At 45.1% G+C, this 17,914-nt stretch overlaps 1 protein-coding gene across 2 annotated transcripts in view; it reads right to left on the reverse strand.

Moving 5' to 3' along the window:
* Positions 1 to 7,918: 7,918 nt before the first annotated feature.
* LOC115080656 overlaps positions 7,919 to 17,914 on the reverse strand; it is a 66,530-nt gene continuing 56,534 nt past the window's right edge. For both annotated transcript variants that reach the window (XM_029584987.1, XM_029584986.1), the window contains exons 5-10: positions 14,989 to 15,093; positions 12,765 to 12,906; positions 11,813 to 11,927; positions 11,332 to 11,456; positions 9,717 to 9,803; positions 7,919 to 8,655 (exon numbers count right to left, since the gene is read on the reverse strand). In XM_029584987.1, coding sequence (XP_029440847.1) covers positions 8,555 to 8,655; positions 9,717 to 9,803; positions 11,332 to 11,456; positions 11,813 to 11,927; positions 12,765 to 12,906; positions 14,989 to 15,093 — 675 coding nt within the window. In that variant the 3' untranslated portion in view covers positions 7,919 to 8,554. The remainder of the gene's footprint in view (positions 8,656 to 9,716; positions 9,804 to 11,331; positions 11,457 to 11,812; positions 11,928 to 12,764; positions 12,907 to 14,988; positions 15,094 to 17,914) is intronic.

Here is a 17,914-nt window from a genome sequence, read left to right on the forward strand (position 1 = left end):
GCAGTGACTGCTGCTGGAGCTGTCTCTTCCATCACCAGAAACCAGCGGAAGTGGCTTTGCGGCTCTTTTGTGGCGAAGCATTGGTTTGAGCCGTTTGGAGGAAGGACTGAGATCTATGGCGAGGGCTTTGGCATGGACACCGAGTCAGTGGGAACCTCACGAATCGGACCGAGAGACTCTGGATTTTGTTATACTGATTTTTATTATGCTCTTTGTGAGTTTTGCTGTGCTATCATAGCAATTTAAAAAAGCCATTTACGCATGAAAAAGTGCACTTACATTTGAAATTCCTAGGTGCTTTTGCAGCTGAAAGGACCAGTGCAGGCCCAACAGCTCTTGTACAGCATTGCCATCGTTGGCTAATTGTTAACTTGGTGCAAGGAAAGGTAAACAGCTCGGCTGAGTGTGTTTTCTATGTAGACCCTGCATATAGACTTTACTTATGAGCATTTTTTCCTAGAAAGTACTAAAAGGAATCGGAATCCTTTTGCCTTCTACCAAATGATGACTCACACCAGGAGAAGCAGCGTCTAATTCTTCAAAACGGTTTTCCATTGGTACGGAGGCCTAGGTAAGAAAGCAGGAGGGGTTTTCAGGCTTTTTTTCTTTAAATGGCTGTGTAAATAGACCCCACTGAGTTATTTAGTTCCATTTTAAAATATTGCACATATAACAAATTAGTTGTTGTGAACGTGGACCTTTGGACCGAGGTGGGGTTGACACAACCTGCAGCTCCTCACTGGCTTTGGCAGAAGCCCAACTGGAGCTTCACCTATACCAGCTCTTGTTCCCCTTAGGTTGAGCCCTTGGGCGCGGGCCTCTGCAATGGCAGTGAAGATCCGTCGTCGTCGTCGAGCACCAGGCCAATGTCTGGGGCAGGCTGAAGACAGGCGGAGCCAGAGACAGGCAGCGGTCAGGGCAGGTGACGTTCAGCAGAGTCTAGGTCCAGGCAATGGTCAGTGGCAGGCAAAGTTCAACAAGGTCAAGGTCTAGGCAGTGGTCAGTGGCGGGCAGAATTCAGTCAAGGTTGAGAGGCGAGCCGAAGTCCAAACTAGGAATCCAACTGAAGGGAGCCAGGCCAGAGAGACACAGGAAGGAGACCAGGACCAATGAAGATGAAAGGCTGAGGAACAGGACTGAATACTGACCATGAGGAAGGAGACAAAGACAGGAAACAAGAACTGAAGACTGACCACAAAGAGGCGAAGAGAATCCATGAACCAGACATGAACGCAGGAACAGAACAGAGACTCAGGAACAAGGATCAGGACCGCTGGAGCATGCTGAGGCAATTAGCTCTACCTGGAGGTAGCCGACCTATTGCCGAGGCGTGGAGTTTGGCGAGCGAGGGTCTTATATAAAGAGAAGCCTCTGATGACATCAGAAGGTGCCGTGGGGAAGTTCCCACTGTGGGCCCTTAAATTGCAGGAGGTCGGCACGCGCCTAGGGGCAGCCCAGAGTCAGCGACTCCCTGTGCGGTGGTCTTCCAGACGCGGTGCACCGCCGCGTGTTCTGTTGGGGGGAGCTGCCCCGGCATCTGAGGCGTCTTTTGAGGGCTCAGGGCTGGAGGTAAGAGTGGCGGTCCATGGCCCTATCCCGGGACCGCCGAGCGTAACATTAGTCTCCATTTCACTGTGGCAAAGGTGCACTTTGTAAACTGATGGTGAAAGTTAATGACAACCAGGGACTCGGACTGCTGCTGGGAGACAGTGGGGACTTGGAAGAGAAGAGCATGATGGCCCTTGATGGGGTGGGAAGACGGGGAGTGCTGCTGACTGGGAGAAGAGGACAGAGTATCAGGGATTTGAGGGGTGGGCAATGCAACCTGTAAAAAAAAAAACCAAACCAACAGGACCCAAGTGATTTGAAAAATGTTCATGCAGCAAAAGTAGAAAAACATCCTTTTATTTCCTTGTAGTTACTAGAATATGTAACTTTGGGAATGTGCATCTCGTATGTGTATGCCCATTATACAGTGCAATAGACAATGCTATTCTTCATACAGTATTGTTACATTTTACACACTTTATATTACAACGATGCAGTATAAATCACTGAAGAATTGAATAAAAAGTTATCAGTCATAGATGCAGAATTTGCAATAGTTTTGTGCTGAATTCCTCAGACGTTCTGTAAGAACACCGTGTTAGGCCACTGTCTCCCCACGCCTCTGGCTTAGACAACCGTTCTTTTGCACTGGGTGCCAGCTGCTCTTATTCTGCATTTGGGGAGGCTCTTCCTCCGTGGGATGCATGTGGGGCCAAGGTTAGGGATTCTGCAACCCTGTAATTTCTGTGAAGCAATCCAAGATAGTCTTGTTGGATCTATTTTCTAATTGGAGATGTTCTAGTGCTACAGGTACTATTTTTCATAGGTAGAGCAGTGCTATTATGATATGGCAGTGTTTTCAGTTATGTCACAGAGTGCCTAGTAGTGGAGGGATTTTGTGTTACTGTTACTGAGGTGACACCAGAATGTGACTATCCTTTTATGCATGGTGAGGGTTGGTGTCTCCAAATGGGTTTGGTTTGCACACACTGTGACAAGAATGCACTTCACTCATAAGTTCCAGAGTGTGTTGTAAATCATCTCCAGTTCTCAAATGTACTGCTCGTGCTCACCCAAAAGAGCTTCCTTCTGGAAATCCTAAAGTGCCCACCCCCCCCTTTTGATCTGGACTATGAACTACCCCGTGCTTGGGATGGGGAGTACCACATGAGAAATTATACTTACTAATATGATTTATTTTGGGGTTTGTAGCCTGAGTGGGGGACGAGACAGGGTCCTGGTCACCCTGTTACCACAATTCTGTACCCTCCCCAAACAACCTCTCACGTGTGGCACCACAGACCAGATAAAATCATCACGCCTGAATAAAACAGTAGTTAACCCTTTTACTAGTATTGTGTAACTAGACAGTAAATCCACCCAGAACATTAAATAGGACAAGGCCATCCCTAAGAGACAAAATGGATTCGGTCTTCACTGAGGAAGATGTAAGAGAGATACCCATGCCAGAAATGATATTCAAAGGTGATGATTCAGAGGAACTGAAACAAATCTCAGTTACCTGGAAGATGTACTAGGGCAAATTGATAAACTAAAGAATAGCAAATCACCTGGTCCAGATGGTATACATCCCAGAGTGCTGAAAGAACTGAGAAATGAAACTGCGGACCTACTATTGGTAATTAAAATAGTCTTATAGTACCTAAAGAGTGGAGGAGGAGCCTAGTGGTGAGAGCAGCAGGCTATGAACCAGGAGACTAGGGTTTGAGTCCCACTGTAGTAAGTCCCTTTACCTTCTATTGCCTCAGGTACAAACTTAGACCTTGAACCCTCTGGGAATAGGGAAATACCTATGGTACTTGCATGTAATCCAGTTTGAAATGCAAAAAGCAGAATATAAAAAAATATGATGCCAATTTTTAAAACAGGATCCAAGAAACTACAGACCATTGAGTTTGCTGTCTATGTCAGGTAAAATGGTAGAAACTGTCATAAAGAACAAAATTGCTGAACATATAGATAAGCATAGTTTAATGGAAGAAAGTCAACATGGAGTTAGCCAAGGGAAGTCTTGTCTCACCAATCTGCTACTTTTTTTGAGGGCATAAATAAACCTGTGGATAAAAGTGAACCAGCTGAGATTGTCAAATGTTTTCTGGAAATCCAGATACACTAAGTCCCTCATGAGAGACTTCTTAGGAAATAAAAAAAAGTCTTGGGATAGGGGGCCGTGTCCTATTGTGGATTGGGAATTGGTTAAAATATTGAAAACAAAGTAGGGCTAAATGGTAAATTTTCTCAGTGAATAGTGGAGTGCACCAGTTCTCTCTTCTAGGACCACTGCTTTTAAACATTTTTAAATGACCTGGAAATGGAAACAAGTGAAGTGATTAAATTTGCCAATGACACAAAATTATTCAAAGTTGTTAAATCACAAGAGGATTGTGAGAAATTGCAAGAGGGCATCCAAATTATTGCTACACAATGCAAGGTTCCACATTAGGAGTCACCGTTCAGGAAAAGAATCTAAAGGGGCACACAATGAAGTTACAAGTTGTACATTTAAAACTTAGAAGAGAACATTTTTTTACTCAACCCATAATTAAGCTCTGGAATTCATTGCCAGAGGATGTGATGAAAGCTGTTAGCGTGGCTGTGTTTAAAAAGGTTTGGACAAGTTCCTGGAGGAAATGTCCATAAACCATTATTAGGGTGGAGTTGCAGCATAGAATCTATCTCCCCTTTGGGATCCTGCCAGGTATGGGTCCTGGATTGGCCATTGTTGGAAACAGGATGCTGGGCTTGATGGACCCGGTTTGGCAAATCTTAGTCTAGTACAGAGAAATATTGACACAGCACACAAACCTCAGACACTCTACAAAACCAAATTCCAGGGACTAGGCTAAGAAAGCATGTTTAAAAAGAATCCACTCTGTTGCTGGATTCACGTAGTGGGCAGAAGCAGTTATTCTTAACTCACCAGGCATAAGGAACAGTGGGGCTTTGAACCCCTGACCTCCTGTGTGTGTGTATATATGTAGGGGCCAGAAACCCTGCCTGAAGAGCTATTCTGGCTTGTTGGGAAGTGAGGGTTTTAGGCTTCCCAGGTAATGCAGGCAGGGCTAGGCCCAGCCAGATTCCCGTTGGCTGTGAGTAAACCCACACCGATTACACAGCTGTGCTAAAATAGTAGTCTCAGAGTGCTGCTGCTGGCACAGTGGCTCCTGGGCATTTGTAGCAGGTTTTGGATGAAAGTAGCACCTGAAGCGTTGTTAGCTGGTCTGATCTCTCCCTCTGCTAACAGGTAAGGGAAACAGTACCTTTTTACTACAATGGGAGATTTCTCCAACCTGCAGTCAGAAGGCAGGAAATAATTGTTTGTTTTTGCCTTGGTTTCCAGCATTAAAGAACCCTTCTGAGCATTGCTATAAGGACTGTCTTGGTTTTGATTTTCTTCTCTGCCAAAAAGATTCCTGAAGCCACTCCTGTGGGGCTTTTCTGGATTCAGCATGTTGTCACAGCCATGCCAGGTCAGTTTTAGGTAATCCCCAGGACAGGAACAGGACCTAGTGGTGCAGCATCTCCTACCTGACCATCCACCTCCCCCTTGCAGGTTCCAGTGGCTGGCAGGACTTAGCTGGAGGTGCACATGAAGCAGGGGTGGTGCTAGCTTTTTTGCTGCCCTGTGTGAACAATTACTGTACTACCCCCCTCCCTCCTCCCAGCCTCTGCATCATCCAGTCTCTGTCCCATGCCCAGGGCCGGCGCGTCCATTAGGCGAACTTCCGCTGTCGCCTAGGGCGCCGAGCCGTAGGGGGCACTGAAGAGCAGTCACATGGTGCCGCAAGCAGGGCCTATCCTGCTCGCGGCAAAGAGAAATAGGGGGGGGGGGGCAGGGCAAGGGTCGCCTAGGGCACCCAGTAGCCCTGCCCATGCCCATCAAAAAAAAAAGCCCAGCTCCCTCCAGCAATCTATATTTTTAAAAACTGGCACCCTCCCCCCCCTCCCCCCAAATGGAATCCATGGTCAATGGAAGGGTATTAGGTACCCTTAGCAAACCTTCCAGACTTGTATATGCACACTCCCAGTTCAATTATGCATTTATAAAAGATTTTACATGAAAAAGGAACATTCAAATGTACAGTCTTCTGAGGCCAAAATATCACTTACAACATGCATATTGGGCCAGATTTTATAACATGCACGCGGGCGTAGGTTTGTTTGCGTGACCCAGTGCGAACAAATCTACGCCCGATTTTATAACATGCATGCACAGCTCCGCGCATGTTATAAAATCCAGGGTCGGCGGGCACAAGGGTGTGCACAATTGTGCAACTTGTGCGTGCTGAGCAGCCTTCCTCCGTTCCCCCCAGCCCTAACTAACCCCCCCCCCCGACCTTTGTCGAAGAAGTTACGCCTGCCTCTGGGCAGGCGTAACTTGCGCGCGCCGGCTCTCCATCCCCCGGCCCGGTGGCTGTTCTGGAGGCCTCTGTCCCGCTCCCGGAATGCCCCCGGGCCGCCCATTTTTTTAAGCCCTGGGACTTACGCGGGTCCCGGGGCTTGCGTGTGCCGCTGAGCCTATGCAAGATAGGCTTGGTGCGCGCAGGGGGAGGCAGGGGTAGGTTTTCGGGGGTTGCGCAACCCTTTGAAAATCTACCCCATAATATTTATATGCACAGCTGTGGTGCCAACCAGAAAACCCTGGCCACAGTGCATGGCTTGTGTTTTGGATGCGTGTTTGTAACCCTTGATGCAAATTGGGGGTTTCATGTCCAAAACACGCACCAATAGAGCACGTAGCTACTAGCCTCATCTGAATGAATTTATGTGGGAGGAGAGCTATTAGCTATTTCCCCCCATGCAAAAGGAAATGTGTGCATGACGCACACATTTTTACCCTAAAAAATGAACGCCTGCCCCAGAGCAGGTGTTCATTTTTGAGGAGCCTAAAAAGTGCACAGAGAAAACAGAAAATTCTGCTTTTCTATACTTCCTCCAACTTAATTTCGTGGTGATATTAAGATAGAAGAACACAAAAAGGAGAACTGTCAAAAAAAAAAGTGTGCCAGTGGTCAGGGATGCTCAGTTAACTTGTGTCCATTTTCCTAACCCGTAGCTGTGCACAGGTTTGGGAAAACAAGACACTTGTAAAATTGAGCATCCGTTTTCCTAACCCCCTGACCACCACCACCTCTCCTGGGCGCCCACTGCCGAGGAGGTGCTAGGGGCGCACAATTTCCCCTAGCGCCTCCTTTTTACCATGGCAGCCTAGTTGCATATTGCATCTGCCGCCCTGGAGAGGTCGATTGGCACACCATTAGAGCGGGTGCTCGATCATGAGCATCCGTTTTCCAAGCCCTGATATTGCATCGGTCTGATTGTGCATGCTTCTTTACTCTTGAGGATTTGTCTGCTAAAAGAAACTTTGTTTGGTTCATTAACACTGCTCCAGACTGGTTGCATCTGTCTGCTAAGAGAACTTCCGGTTTAGTCCAAGAATATTGCTTAAATGTGGTTGCAGTTAACAGAGCATGCTTAGTTCATTGTTTGCTCTCTGTAAATTCTGGTTTTGTGGCTCTTGCCGTGTGAAAGGTTGCGCCCCCCTCCCCTGCTTTATTGAATATTAGTAAAAAGTGGGCTACTTGCTTTTTTACTTTCACTTCATTAAAATAAACCTTCCTCTTCTGGGTTTCCCTGAATTTCCATGGCAGGAGAACTGAGTGAACAGCTTCAGTGAACCAATGCTCTCAGTGTTTGATCGACACCTTGCTGTGTTATTGCTAGTTGCCTCTTGTCCTGCTGCTATCTTGCCCACACCTGGTGCCTTGCCTTTCTCTTGGTTTAGTGTCTTTATGTTTTGTCATTCCATTCTTGTGGCCTGATCCTCCCACCCTGCTTCTTTCTTGGTTATACTGGGGTGTTTTATCCCCAAGAGAAAAACATTAAAAAAAAATAAATAAATACTCTCCTCCCACCTGCCTCATTCCTATTTCTGAGCTTTGCTATTGTTCTGCCCAGTGCTTTTTTTTTTCTTCTGGGGAAAAAAAAGTTGCTGGTACTCACATGCAAGGCCCTCCTTGGGAGTGGGATGGGTGATGCCCCCTGCTACTGACTGTAGAGCCTATGAAATGACATTGCAAAGATCACACCCAACCCTAGAATGCTAATGCACCTCCTATTGGGAAATCAGAACAAGTCGGATGGCTATGGATTACCACACAGCAAAATCTCTCACCTTGGTCTCACAGGCACAACGTGGATAAACCCTCGGCCAATACAGAATAAGTCTAGGAGAAGCTGTATTTTTGTCTTGATGAACTAAACAGAGTGATCTATTATTGTAATATGGGAAACTTCTGCCCTTCGTAAAAGCTATGTTTGATTTGAAACAACATCCAGCATATGTGGCTGTTTTTATTGATATTTATTTATTTTAAATTCTGCCTTGCAGGCATTACACTGTGGATTACAGTCAGACACTGTATGCATTTCTCTGTCTCTATAGAAGGCTTATGCTCTAAGCTTGTACCTGAAGTGACTTGTCCAAGGTCACAAGGAACAGCAGTGGGATTTGAACCATGAGCTTCCCTGGTTCATAGCTCACTGTCCTAACCACTAGACTACTCCATAGAGAAAGAGAGAATGAATGGGGGGGGGGGGGGGGGGGATCTTGCAACTTCTGTGCCTTCTACCACCCCACCCAAGAATCCAGATCCGGAGTTTCAGCCAGTTTCTCTACTCTGCAACATCTTAAGCTGTCTCTTTGCCTCCTTAATGGAGTGCCCTGAGAAAAGGGGGTTATTTATGAATATAAATTTTACTTTACGATTAGTTGGGCCCCCTTGGCCTTTTATCTCTGTTAGAGATGTAGCTCAGACCATGATCTTTTGAAACACTGGGAGTCATTTCTCAGAAGTTTCAGCACAAAGAGTTTAGAATAAGTTGGACAAAAATGTAAGAGAGATCTTAAAAGACAAACATGTAGACTGAATGACAGAGTAACAATAAGCAACTGTCAAAGGTAGCCACAAAAGTCGAGTCAAGTCTACTGCTGCAATCCTGAGAAGAGGATAAACCCAAGCAGTATCCAGAGGCAGAGCAGCTTGGAGGGCATAACTGTCGGGGCCATTCCAGGCACAACAGGATCTGTAAAAGAAGCAACCTATGTCAGAAGGCTGGAGTACAATACTACCCCATAAAGAACAATAAATAGTTTAAAAACGGAATCGCTGACACTGAGCATTAATGCTGCAGGCAGAGAGGGATTATGGGTAGCGTGAGTTTTGCATCAGTGGAAATACTTTGGTGTGCTGAAAAGACAGCACTTGGTTTGCCTAAATGTACTTGAGCAAAGAATAAGTTATTGCGGTTTGAGTATGTTATAACTGATTCACAAAATTCCTTTGGCACTAGAGGTTCATACACCTTGCTAATGAAAAGCTTAGTAAATAGGGTTGCCAAATGGCTCCAGACTTTCAGGACAGGTTGATCCAGTCCTGGTTTTACTCCCCTGCATGCAAGTTTTTATAGTCTTGCTTTTCTTAGGGCATGCAATAGGGAAATCAGAATAAGCCCCAGCATGCAATGGGGTAAAACCAGGACTGGATCAACCTGTCCTGAAAATCTGGACAGGTTGGCAACAGGTTGGAAACCACACACAGGTAATTTATAAAGCAAGTGTTTCAGTTCCTAGGCTGAAACCCTTTATCAGGGAACCAAATGTCAACATGGTCTATTTTTTTCTATTTTTCTGCACATTTTTGGTTGTTCTGTGAGTTTCCACTGATCAGCTATGTACTTTTTTTAGTTTTATTACATACCCTTCTATACTTTAATGATTCTTAGCCATATACACATAGTTGGCCTGATATGGGGATATCTGGTAACCCTACCCTAGAAGAGTGATAGTGGGTACTTCTGTTATAGGGAAATCTCTCTCTAGCAAATCTGGTTAATGTTCTAAAGGGGAGCTTAGAAGGCCATAGTATGAGAAGGGTTTATGCATTGAGGAAACGAACTAGAAAATTAAATTTCTCCGTGCATTCTATTTATAGGAACGGACTGGGATTTGCCTACCAAGTGTAAGGCCCATACGATCGATCATGCCCGTCTCAGAAGCAATCTGCACCAAACAAATGGATATATCTAGCCGTTCGAATTGATCCATATGTAACGACACAAAAAGAGGACACAATCTCATCACTTGCCTGAAGAGCCTGAAGAGCAGAGACGCGATGAGGTAAAACTCTCAAGCTTGTCTTTTATCAGGTCCAGTTTCTGTTTATTGTTGTATCCTGTAAAAGAGAGAGGCTGCTCACTGACCAGCTTGCAAGAGGTAATATCAATGATCAAGATAAAGGGATGTGATTTAGATCCTTGGGATCATAAAAGCGCTATTGGCATCTGCTGATATGATACTAATTAATATTATTAATCAATCTCTTAATTCTGGAGAGGTACCAGAAATTTGAAAGCAAGCGACAGTGCGACCAGTCCGCAAAGATAAGACTAAAGATAGTTTGGACACTGGGCGATAGTTTGTTATATCTAATCTTTGCCCCATTAGTAAGATTATGGAAAAATGGGTTTTGATGCAATTAGAAGAGTATTTGGATGAAAACTAGATATTGCACAAAGAACAATTTGGTTTTCGGAAGCAATTTGGAACAGAGACCTGGTTAGTCTCTCTTATGGATGATGTTTACAAAGAATTAGACAGAAGTTATAGATATTAAATCGGCTTTTGACTGTGTTCGTCGTGGTGGGTTGCTTTGATAAAATTACAAGAGATGGGAGTGGGTGGGGTTGCCGTATACCGTAAGTGCTTTCAGTCCTATCGTACTGGGCGTGTTCATGAGTTAGTAATATGGAGCTGTTTCAGAATGGTATCAGATTAATAGAGGGGTCCCTCGGGGGTCCCGTCTATCAGCTGCACTTTTCACCATTTACATTAGCTCATTAGCAAATGTATTACAGTCATTAGGTATTTTGCTTAAAATCTATGCAGATGATGTCCAAATCTTTATTTCAAGGGGACAAAGGGGTGAAGTACCTATGGCTGACCTTAGACAGATACTGAAGGAGGTAGATACTTGGATGGAACTACATGGGATGCTATTAAATCATGAGAAAACAGTTGTTACTTGGCTAGGGAGATCAGCTCCTCTAGCATTGACTGACTGACAAAGAAATGTTTGGTATCCCTTAATTTCATAATGAGGTTAGGAGATTTGGTGATAATTTTAGATTCAGAGCTTTCATTTAAACTTCAAATAGCCAAGGTAGCATTTTTGTTGTTGTTTTTTTAAATTGAAGACGATACGTCCACTAAAAAGTATACTGGCAGAGGAAGATTTTAGGATTGTGGGTGCAAGCAGTGGTTTTAAACCAATTGGATTATTGTAATCTTGGGATTACTGAAAAAGCCTCTAAACATTTTTAGAGCTAGTACAAAATGCTGCTATACAGGCTATATTTGGGTTACCATATGGTTCAGTTTTGGCACCCGATAAGGGACCGTGTGTCTTAAAGCTTTGACTGCAGCACATAAAACTATGTATTGGGAGACTGTTTGTTTGTTTAGCAGACAGACTACAGTGATATAACCTGAAACTCTTCATCGCTGCCTCCATGGTGAATGCTTTGGCCTTAGCTGTGACCCTCACCCCCTATTTATGTGTCCCCTCTCTGCTATGCAAATCTTCCATGGAAAGAACACCCATGGGTCATTTTCCAAGACTGTTCTTCTCTGTTGGAGCTATACAATGAGGGTAGCCCATCCCTCATAAGCTGTATTTGGAGGAATAGGAATGTAGGCATTACCTATAACAAAGAAGCTTATTTTCTGGCAGGGCTCATTCTGAGAGTCAGCAGGTGCTTGAGGTAAGAGATTTACTTTCCATATGGGAATCTCAAGTGCTTGTGAGACAGCACTACGGAGCTTATACCTAGAAAATAACAAAAAAAAGCAGAGTTGATAAATGCAGTACTTCAAGAGACATCCTGGAAACAGGCAGGGACTCGGAGATGCAAAGCATCTCGATTATATAATATGCTTGCTTCTGGAAGCCGTCCGTCCCCGGCTGGGCTACATATGTGCACCTTGCCAGTCACAGAGGGCCAGACCCAACCACCACAGCAAGTAGCAGCTTCAAAGGCAGGGAGAGCTGCTGTGGGGATGCACATCCCTCCAGCCATTAACCAATTCGGTCCAAAAGAAAAGTCTTCCCCGGTGACCCAGTCCACTTCCCGCTGACTGTTCAACGCCATGAGCTCAACGCAGCTGTTCAAGTGCCGTGCTGACCTGCTGAAAGTCTTCAGACTGGGGAACTTCAGCTCGGTAACAGGAGCATCTGGTAAGATGGGGGCACAGTCCAGAACATCAGAGCCATTTCTAAGCAGGAGGACCCTGCCAGCAACTAAACAAATCCAAAACATAAACAGTTAGACAGAAGCAAAAAATGTAGACAGTAAGCCGAAGACTACGAGTTCAATTCTATGGTAAGTCAGGAACATGAACCGAACGCTGCAGGAGGAGGATTGTGCTCCATGAGAGACGACGTACACAGAGGCAATCTTCAAAGTGCCCTTTGGCAAGTCACTTCACCCTCCATTGTCTCAGGTCCAAAGTTAGCTTGTGAGCCCTTGGAGATAGGGAAAGACCTCCAGTACCCGAATGTAATCTGCTGTGAATGCCAGAAAGCAGAATATACAAGAAAACATCCCTAGTGGAACGTTATCTGACCACACAAGGCTGGACGTCTTTAAAAAAAAAAGTAGCCAGATAACTTAAAAACCTATCTGGCTATATGTATCCTGATAACTTTAGGCAAGCACATTTATCCCACTGAATATCCACTCACCCGCTTACTAAATATGCTTCCTTTGGTGTTTAATATGGAGACAGGTTTACCAGCAAATTGCAAGCCATTTAGGCTGATCTAATCCTGGCTTTCCCTTATTGCAGGCACGGAGATGTACTTCTCTAGGAAGTACGTGAACGGGGGGGTGGGGGGGTGAAATCTGGACTGGTAACCCTTCATGCATGACTATCACTATTCTATGTGCAAATACAATATCTGCGTCACTGAACAAAATCTGGAATACTTTTCAGCCCGTTCCAGTGCCCTTCCTAAAGGCTGGTCTGAAATGTTTGCCTGCCCAGAGAGAGGGAGCACTGCTAATTTGGGCCCTGGCTCCGCCCCGCAGATTCAGAAGCCTGAAAGGCCCTTTGAGTAGTGAACATCGGCTTTCACCTGTAAAGTCTCCGGCCAGTGGCAGGTTGCTGTCTGTGAACAGCTGTCGCTGCCCCAGGGGGACAGCTCCATGCTTCCCCAGCAGGTCTCCAACGGCACAGTGCAAGGGGTATCCTGGCGAGCAGCTGGAGCCATACCCAGGCTGAAAGACACAAGCAAAAGGATAACTGGATGGGAATCTTTCCAAAAAAGAGTGGGCTAGAAGGAAACTAGGGGCTTTATGCAGGGTCAGAGAGCAGCAGGCAAACGAGACGAAGCAGTCTAAGGGTTTGTGGTAGGGTTAGGTTTCTTTCTCAATAAGAAGCAGCCTCCTTTGGGCTATGGTATCCTGACTTGTCCCTCAGACATCCAGAGTGTTTCGCTTATTTTATACCTTTCTTCCAGCTCAATCTCAGGGAGGGACTCTGTGGCAGGGCTCTGCATAAGACGTGGCTTGCTGGGTCAGACCAGTGGTCTATCAAGCCCAGCATCCTGTCTCGAACATTGGAAGTACCTGGCAGATCTTAATGGGAAGATCTTTACCAGAAGTAAGAGGTGGCAATCCCCACGTCTGCCTGGCTAATAAAGTGTTGATGGAGCTAGCTGCCAGAAACGTATCCAAACTGTTAGTAAACGCAGTTATATGTAAGGTGTCCCAGCGAGTGTCACTTTCTAATAGTATTATCTGTTTTTAAAAAAATCGTATCTATGAGCTCAGAGTGCAGGCCCGTGTTAGAGTGCAGAAACGTCTGGCCAGCAAAGGAGCCCGGAAGGTTCCCCGTTCTTTCCTTCCAGCTCTCCAGCAGGGAAGCTGCCAGAACGTCGAACTTAGTCCAGGAAGACTGAGTGACAGAATCAAGAGGTGGTAGCATCTTTTATAGAGGGTGGGTCTCTTCTATGGAGTTTGGATGAGTATGGGGGCGTGTGGTGATGGGGACTGAATATGCTGGACTTTGTTTTTATTTCTGTGGTTTTGTTTTGTGCTGCAGTGTTGATTACGCTGGGTTTGTATTTAAGTATTAAGTTTTCTTGGTTTGTTTTATGTCTGATTTTATATACTGCTGGTATGGCCATGAACACTGCTTTGGCCATACTGGGTCAGGCCAAGGGTCCATCAAGCCCTGTATCCTGTTTCCAGTGGCCAATCCAGGATACAAGTACCTGACTGGATCCCAAACAGTAGAAACTTCCCATGCTGCTAATGTCCAGAGATAAGTAGTGGCTTTCCCCAATTTCTATTTGGTTAAAAACAGTTTATGGACTTCCCCATCAGGAATTTGCCAAACCTTTTCTAAACCCAGCTATACTACCTGCCTTTACCACATCCTCTGGCAATGAATTCCAGAGCTTAATTGTGCACTGAGTGAAATAATTTTCTCTGATTTGTTTTAAATGTACTACTTACTAACTTCATGGAGTGACCCCCTAGTCTTTGTGGTTTTTTTTTTTTTTTTTTTTTTGAAAGAGTAAATAACTGATTCACATTTACCTGTTCTATTCTACTCATGATTTTATAGACCTCTACCCTGTCCCCTTCTCAGCTGTCTCTTCTCCAAGCTGAACACCCTAACCTATTTAGCCTTTCCTTAAAAGGGCTGGAACAGCTCCCCTTTATCATTTTGGGGGCTGATCCCCCAATTATCAGACCTTGTATATGGCTAGAGAGTGCACATCTACCCACTGCTGCATGTGCAAGAGTTTGAACGTTAAGCCCTTTAGCCACCTTGTTGTGGATTTAGGGAGATCTCACTAGGAGGTTGAATGAATGGGGCTGGTTTAATATCTTTTGGGGGGGTTTTGGAGCATCAAGCTTTTAGCTACTACTTAATTCAGTGAGCACTCACCCTGTCATTAGATCTGCTTAGTGAGCAACAATCATATTTCCAGTGGTAATTTACCAAAAAAAAAAAAAAAAATATATCGCATCTGGGCCAGTGGTGACCTTCCACTGTGGGGCAAACCAAGCAAGCTCGAAAGGCTCCAGGATGGCAACTTGGCCTGGCTCGGGCAGAAAATCACCACTGCATATTTTCTTACAGTGGTCAGTTTGAGAGATACACTTGGAATTTGGAACGTACCACGATGGGTATAATCGTCCCGATTCCCCCGCCAAAGTGAGAGGTTCCTCTGTACCAGGAAGCATCTCCAGTGTCTGAGTCTGCTGCTCATGTGAAGGTCTAGCGTTAGAGGACTGCAACTCTACACAGTTCCTAGCTCGGATCTAGACAAAGTCAAGATTTCTTACGCCTCTGAAGATTTCATAAGGGTTGTACGGCCCGTCATCTCCAGCACAATGTGGACTGTTTTCCGGAAGAGGCCTTTCCTGAATGTTCCACTGGAGCTTTGAGACCTAGGCAAGATATATATAGAGAGTACATTTTATAAGGTTACCATTTGCACGCAGGTTATAAAATACCATAGCAGCCGCTTGGAAAGTTATCCTCTCTGAGAGCAGGGATTGACTGAATAATTCGGGATACTACAGAGACAAAAAAATAGAATCTCTTACTGTTATTTAAACAAAGAACTGTGAGACACAGACAAGAAGTTTAGGAATGTTTGAACTTCTGTATGAAATGGCTATAAATGTGCACGTTATAAAATACTTGCCTCCACGTTTAATTCTGGGCTATTACATGTGCATCATCACAGATATTTTGCACCCAATATACACATGTATGTTTATAAAACGAGTAGAGAAAATATGCACTTCCTTGCATTGGAAATATTTGTGCGTACTGAAATCCATGTACTTTTGGAGCATAATGATTCAGTATTTTATAAACTGTGCGGCTCCCGCCATGCAGTTTCTAAAATGCTAGCAGTCACTTCCACATGCATTCTGTATTACCTATAGGTTTGAAAGTTGGGCTCTTTGTGTATACGTTGTTCGGTTCTGTGCAATGACTGCTAATTAATACCGTGCATTCTAAGGCGATGGCTTTAGTGTTTGATATCAGCAGTTAAACTGGATGCAGTTTGCTTCTCTGTTCAGCAGTAGCATTCCTTCTCCGGTGAGAGAGTTCACATTCCAGTGCAATCTCTGCCCATTGTTTGAATATTGTAAACCACCTCCAGCTTTTTGGAGTGGGCGGTCTCTAAACGATAACCGAAGTAAAGGGAAATCAATTAATTTCCCAAAGAAATTAGGGGGGAAGTGTCAAGGATGAGGGGTTATGATATGAAGTTGGGAGGACATTATTCCGAGGGCAGACGAAGTGTGGAGTAACCTAACCAGCAGAAGCGGTGCTAGCCAGGACTGAGACAGCATTGGAGTCTGGGGGTATGGAGAGAGCAAAGGGAAAGGCAGGCTAAAGAGACCTAGGGGTCAGGGGGTCCAGACCAATCTACCCAGAATGCTTGAAGGCCAAAAGGGGGAAGCGAATGACAGCTTGCATGAACCAGTAGTCAGGGCTGAGGATTGACCTCTGGCTGTCTAAGTGGAGCCACTCGGCCCTGGTCCTAGCTGCCAAACCCCCTGCCCTTTCTTCTTAGATTCTTCGTTTAATAATGATTTATAAGCCTGAGGTCAAAGGCTTGCTTCTGCCATTATTTAACAGTATTTAATAAACAGTGAATACTATCAAAGACTATTCTTCCTCTGCATCTTTGCCCCTCGTGCTCCATGAGTGGAACCTCATCTGATTCTTATCATGGCTTGATGAGGGAACACATTTAATGAATAGTTTTGATATTCTATAAGAAAATGAAAAATAAGAGTTTTTAAGAGAAAAGTCCCCAAAACACAAGGATAGCACAACCCAGGCACAGCAGTGAACAGTTCCAGCAGGCTTTAAACAGCTTTACCCAGTTTCACAACAAAGCCAAGGGCAGGAACCTTTGTAGCCTGGCTATCAGGTTTAGCAGCGTGTCTGTGGGATCTGCCGTAATCCTGCCTTCCGAGCCCTGAGGGAGTGGAAGGAGTGCCAAGGGCCTAGCCCTGCCAGAGCCACCCTTGCAGCCTGCACACACCACCTCCGGTTTATGCAAGCTTGCAATCAGAGGGTTAGGAAGACCCCCGCCTGGAATCCGCCACCCAAATGGGCATTCGGTCCCGCCACCCTTTTACACAGGAGCTAGGTGAGAGCACACAGTACATGAAGGATTTTGCTAACAGAGGGGTGAAGGTAGGAACAGTTGGTAAGCGGGAAGGAAGAGGAAGAAAACAAGAAGTGTGAGAGGAGAGAACGAGGGACCAAACAAATATCTTACTGGATCAGACCAAAGGTCCATGAAACCCAGCAACCTGCCTCCAACAGCAGCCGATCCAGATCAGAAGTACCTGGTAGGATCTCAAAGAACAGGTCCAATCCCTCTTGCTTGTAACCAGGGATAAGCAGTGGCTCTCTCAAGTCTACTCTGCTAATAATGCTTTATGGAATCTTGTCTCCATGAACTTGTCTAAAATCTTTATAAAACCAGCTCTGCTAACTGCTTGCATCACACCATCAAATTCCTCAGTTTAATTGTGCGCTGCATGAAAAAAAAAAAAACAAAAAACAACCTGTCTGATTTGTTTTAAATGTGCTGGCTATTAGCTTCATGGAATAGAACTTAGGCCTAGAACAATTGGAAAGGGTAAAATAACCATTCCCTACTTAACTATTCCACCCCACTTATGATTTTACAGATCTCTACCATATCTTCTCTGCTGTCTCTTCTCCACACTGAAGAGCCCTAGCCTCTTTAGCCTTTTATCACATGGGAGCTGCTCTATCCCCTTTAAAATTTTGGTTGTCCTTCTCTCCATCTTTTCTAGTACCACTATATCATTTTGGTGACCAGAACTATAGTCAAACCATGGATCAGTTCAGAGACATTATAAGGTCTGTATTCATCTGAGCAAATTAGCCCAATAAACATATCTAACGTCTATGATATTCAGCAGCATATCTGCACCACTATCTAACAGTTAGTCAAGATAAGTTTATCCAGATAGCTTCTCACTGTCTCTACTCAAAGTTATGGGAGGAGGAACAAGACTGCTGGGGTGTGGGGAGTCTGGAAGACAAGTGGGGCTGAGGAGCAAAAACTGCTGGGGAGTGAGGGTCAGGGAGGGTAGAGGGGGGCCTGGGAGGGGAGAAGGGGCTGGAGAGCAAGAGTGCTGGGGAGAGGTGGGGGGGGGTGGGAACAAAACTCCTGGAGGCGAGAAACAAGACTGGGGATGGATG

The sequence above is a fragment of the Rhinatrema bivittatum genome, chromosome 19, assembly GCF_901001135.1.
Source record: "Rhinatrema bivittatum chromosome 19, aRhiBiv1.1, whole genome shotgun sequence".
In the NCBI taxonomy this organism is placed as follows: Eukaryota; Metazoa; Chordata; class Amphibia; order Gymnophiona; family Rhinatrematidae; genus Rhinatrema; species Rhinatrema bivittatum.